The 5,502-nt window shown below is 41.8% G+C and overlaps 1 protein-coding gene across 1 annotated transcript in view; it reads right to left on the bottom strand.

The window, feature by feature from the left end:
• The window catches only part of GFPT1 (glutamine--fructose-6-phosphate transaminase 1), a 37,433-nt gene that overhangs the window by 30,587 nt on the left and 1,344 nt on the right, over positions 1-5,502 (bottom strand). The window contains exon 2 of the mRNA XM_085313360.1: positions 5,226-5,252. Within this exon, the coding sequence (XP_085169486.1) occupies positions 5,226-5,252 (27 nt within the window). The remainder of the gene's footprint in view (positions 1-5,225; positions 5,253-5,502) is intronic.

Here is a 5,502-nt window from a genome sequence, read left to right as displayed (position 1 = left end):
GATCTAAGCGTATTCTTGAAAAACGTATTTTACTCTCAGCAGCCAGCAAAAGAAGTTCTGCAGACCGCATTTTGCTCCTGAGTTTCACCTCAGATTTTTTGGTCATGTCCGTGTAAACCTAGAGAAAGGAATGCAGTTGTGCTGAGTCAAAGGGCACTCGGATGATCCTTACGTCCCAGCATGACGCAGAGCGCTGGCGGTTCAGGAAAAGAACCGCTTTTTACTAGCGGACTGAACAAAAAGATCACTTCACCCAGCTACCAAACGTAGCCTCCTCCGAGCTGGAACGTGGCAGACGTGTAGAGGCACACAGCAACTCTACCCTTCAGTTTAGGCTATAAAAGACGTTCTTTCCACATACACGTTATTCTCAAAATCACAATGCCTTGTTAAAGCCTTGTTCTCGTCCTCTCTGTGCTTATACTCAAACGAAGCTACACAATTCAAAAGACGAAAAGAGATGAATGGCACACGTCTTTACGGTCGCTTGAAGGCTTCCGTGCGGAGTGCTCTGTCACAAAGTGCCAATTTTTCTGTCAAAGCGACAATTCATTTAAATCACAACAGTCAAGGGGAACATATTGGTTTTGATGGAATTCCAATGCAAATCTAGCAAATTTCCATCAGGGTCCCATCCGACACACTACCAGCTTATCCTGCTTGCCAGCCTGGATCCCAGGTGCTAAAAATTACAAGTCTAAGTAGACTGTTCCTCAAACCAGCCCATAAGGGCTTTCAGGCCCCTAGCAGACCTGATAACAGAAGTTTCAGTTTCAGCTCAAATTACACAGTTAGCCACTGCTACTGCAACCCCCATCCAACACAGAGCTATTTTTCAGTAATAATGCCACACCTGCCCTTTGTCATGCACACTCTGCAACAAGCCAGAAAGAGGAAGTATTGCAGAAAAACCATGAGAAATTAATAGCATTTAATTACACTACCTTGATGAACTATGAGTTGGCATTGTTCTTGGTGAAATAYATGCAATGCAAAACCTAATAACCCCTGTGAACTTCACTTTGTTCCAGAATTTTATACAATTGTGAATAGCTAGATACATAGAGACACACTACAAGCATACTATAAGAATTTACATCTGATAGGCTCAGAAAATGTAATACCCCTTTCTAGGGTACGCTATGGCCTTGACACTGATGTACCTCAGGATTAGAACAGTGGTCACATTTTATATTTCAAAAAAAAATTATTTCACCTTGTTTTAACTATCGACTTTAAACTAGTAACTTTGCACACAGACTGAACAGCGTGTTCAAAGCATGCAGGTCGATCACAGAATTCATAAAACATGCTCAAGACTGTCATAGTGAAAAGTCCTGTGTAAGTCTCTTAAGTGAAACACACTGAACAGTGTATTTCAGAACATAAAGCATTTCCTTTCTTACAGATTTGCCATAAGAACTTTACTTTGTGAACCATGAGCATAATGCATATTCAGTCACTCATAGAACTCAGCTCTGCCTTAGAACTGATTTTTAATATTCAAGGACTAAATCTAAGCTCTCTTAATGACAGCTACACAAAGAATTCTCTATAAATAGTTGACAGCTTTTAATAGAACAGCATTTCTGCCAAATATAGATTATTGCTATAGTCAATGGTCACGAAAAACCTCTTTTTCTGAGAACTTCATTGTCCTGTGACCTTTTTGTTTTCATGTATCCTTTTTCATGGTAATTTCATAGGGAAATGAAATGAATCACCATCACCACTTCCAGGTAAGAATAAATTACCTTCCCCAGTGCCCAGAATTCATGAAGTTACTCAGAAATAGCTTTTCCTAATCCTTTTCCCACGTAAGCAGAAAAGCCTTTGGGCTGTGTTTACTTCAGATTTATAAGTATGTTTATATCACATCACGAACTGTTAAAATAATTTTAGCAGACAATGTTATCAGTACATCACTTGGCAATTCCAAAGAATCCTTCGTCCTGGCGGTGATTATTAGGCCTCTGTTCTTCAGTAAGTTAAATGTAAGCTCACACACAATTAAACATACAGAATATATTATAAATTGGGCCCTTTTTCTTCAAATTACAACAAGGGAGAAACTAAGCACTAACATCGAGTTCTAACAGGGAGGCTAACCCAACTGGACAGTGTTCATMCCTCTTTACTTCTGCGCGTTCCCTAAGATGGAGATGTTCAACGTCCCACTGGAGCAGGTTCCTGTTGTTTGCTTCCAGTGGCCCGGTGAGGGGGCATGCTGTGTGAACCACCRTGCTCAAAAAGAACGCTAATTCTGCACACTTTGGATGAGCACAAAGTCAGAAACAAACAGATTATCATTACTGTGTYTGCTAGCTGTATATGGAAGAGTTAAGGTTCAATTCATCAAGCCCCCACTGGAAAAATAGCAAAGCAGAAAAACATTCACTCAGTGAAGAACATTTGTCCACTGGATGCTTCCTTTATGACCGATGCATGCACTTCAGCTAAAACGTCAAGATTTCTCCTGTCTAGGATAAATAACCAGTGTATCAATTCTAGGATTCATTTTGGGCAAGAACCACTATTTTATACTTTAGAGAAAAAGAATGTTTTTTTTCTTGGACCAAAAAAATCCCCAGTGACGTACAGGCAACCCTAAACCCTTGAAATGCAAGTCTTTAATTAGCCTATTTCCATCTTCAGTAATGAAGAAGATAAGACCTAAATTCTAAAACCCTTTTTTGTTGTTTGTTTTAAAACAATCACAGCATATGATGAGTTTATTATTTACAGAACAGTCTATCAAGTCTGGCTACCTTGAAAAACCTGTTTTCCGAACTATTTCRAGGATGAGAATGAACTGGTTTGGTACATTCAAACCAAAGCAYGTGTTACTTATACTTGCTCAGGTCATTAAACTGCAAGTTTTTAATACATACTAAGCACAAAATCAGTTAAAAGCAAAAAATAAAATAAAAAAAAAAATCACATCTACCACCAAATCTGTCATTTATGCTAAATGTCAAAGAACTAAACTTAAAGGCTACATTACTTTTCCTATCAAGTGGTGAAATCCTGTGATCTGATGTGCTCGTACATGGTCACCTGCACATAAACCTGAGCGTTAGATTAACAGTGCACTGAAAACATTGTACGAGTAGTAACAATCCTGAAGCTGCCCTAAGGAGAACTTCCCTAATAGCAATAGTTGTCACTTTTTTTTTTTTTCCAACTCATCCTCACACATGTCTTTCCATCTGAGTCAAATTAGATAAAATCTGAGTGCAGACTGTGCACCTGCTAAGCMACATTGCACATCTCGACTTAAGAGCCTACTATAGAAATGGTGTCCCATGACTCCTACAAGCAACCAGGCCGCTGTGGCTCTCACCGCGCTGCCCAAGACGGCTACTGGAACCTCGCGGAGGCCGCAGCATTGGAACCGGGCACCCCCTCTGCTCCAAGACAGAGACTCCTACCACTTTACTTAAGAGAGAAAATTAAGGTTCATATAAGTAACTCAGTAGTCAGAGTACCTACGAGCAAGTTCGGCCTTTCTATGGCTTTTTTCACAGGATTACTTGAAATTTGTTCATCTTGCTCCTCTGCTGGAGTCTACTGCTGCTATATGGAAAAAAGTACAAAAACTGTCACTGCAGTCAACATTTCRTAACGAGAGCCTAAAACACTGTCAACTTTGTCCTCAGCTCATCAGTTGGACCGCAAATGGCAGTGGCAGAGGAGACTGTATACTTTAGCTTCTGCCAACTGTGCTTACCCTCAAGTCACAAGAGTTCATGTGCTAGTACCCTCAGACTCCRAACAGCTCTCCTCCCACTTCCTACAGAAACTCAACTGTCTTCAGATACATAATTTCTGCATTCAGAAGCTCTTCAATTTCCAGCACTTTTCTTCCTTCACACTGTAACTCTTTAGAGAAACACATTCAATTAATGCTGTCCTCTTCCCATTTTTAAGTACTGGAAATACCTCTGGGTCCCAGAATAAGAAAAGGGGTCAACATCAGTGAACAATCTTCAACGTTTTTCTTATTGTTTAATAAATATTTCAATATCCACGAAGAGTTTTGCACGCACTGAAAAGCAGAAAAATGCGTTTGCAGGTAAACAAATTTTGAATAGAACTAAATAACTATTTATCAATGTTCATCACAGTTAAAAAGATATCTAGCAGAATGTTAGTATTACCCATCTCAAAGGTTGGAGGTTGGACCTCAAGAAAGGCAAGCACAATGCAGTGAAAGTATCCCTTGCAACAAGCTATTTATAATAATAATTAYCCCTTCCATTCTTAGCTTTGTTCCACTTTCTAATTTTAACACAAATTAACACAGTGTTAAATGTAAGCCGAAATATGTATTTCTGATTGCTTCTTCATAGTGCTCCAAAGACTTGAGAGTCTGAAGGTGATATTACCTCACTCTGGTTCAACCTTACAAACACTGAAAGAAATGGCAACTCTCAAATCAACTACATAAAACATTGTGATGTAAAATTTTGATTAGAGTACCACTCCTAGCTTTAAACATAAAAATACAGGGAAAAAAAGGGGGAGGAAACCTGGAAGGAAAAATAAAAATAGCCAACAGATAATTGCCACATAAGTTTCAGCAGAAAAACAAACATGCAGCCAATGTGACACGACACAAAGCAGGAAGAGAAAGGCATTTTTTATTTCTGTGTCCAAAAGATGAGGTAAAACGATTGTTCCGACAAGGCATCTAGGACCACACGTAAGACTGCAAAAAAGTCACCTAAGTGACTTTGGAGCACCAGCCTCACTGCTTTGTGGTCTAATTCACTTAGGGCATGCGTTCAACACAGGAAAGTTACACTGGTTTACGAACAGATTGAGATCAGCTGATGCAAAACCCTGCAATGGACACTTTCAAGCCATGTTTTAAACAGTTTACCTGTTCACCTCACACCCTACATGATACAAACTTCAACCAATTTAAGAGCAGTCGCATCAGAAGTTGCAACGATTAGAAAAGAGTAATACCCCATACTTTTCACCTGAAAGTGGGAGTGACTACGTTGACAAGACCAAAGCGCGTTTGAAAACGCTCCCACTGAAACCTGTGTCCCTTTTCCGTAACGTACATCTTACCAMCATTCACTGGGGTTTGGGCTCCCGTGTCACTTCCACGTTTTTGAAAATCACAACCCAGAAAGCTACGCAACACGGTCAAAGCAGAGCAGYATCGGCCCCAGCGCAGCCTGCCACCGAACCGAACCCGCACCCAAACCCACCGACATCACCGAGCGCCCAGGAGGCTGCTACACYGGGGAGACGCAGCGCTGCGGCCACAGCCGCCCTGCGCGCAGCTGGACGGCGAGGGCCTTTTGCAGCCGCCGGCGATATTTACGCAGTTCGGCGCAAAACGAGCCMTTTCGGGCCGAGCCGCTGCAAGGCGTCCCCGCTCCGCACGCAGGCGGCGACGCCTCCCCGCAACGGGGAAGGGCCCCGCCGTGTCACCGGCGCGGCGCCGCGGCAGCCGCCTCCCCGCCCGGCCCAGCGCGGGGCCGA

This window comes from Rhea americana, unplaced genomic scaffold (genome assembly GCF_003343005.1).
Source record: "Rhea americana isolate MKP2758 unplaced genomic scaffold, rheAme1 scaffold_383, whole genome shotgun sequence".
In the NCBI taxonomy this organism is placed as follows: domain Eukaryota; kingdom Metazoa; phylum Chordata; class Aves; order Rheiformes; family Rheidae; genus Rhea; species Rhea americana.
This window is presented reverse-complemented; position numbering and strand designations above follow the sequence as displayed.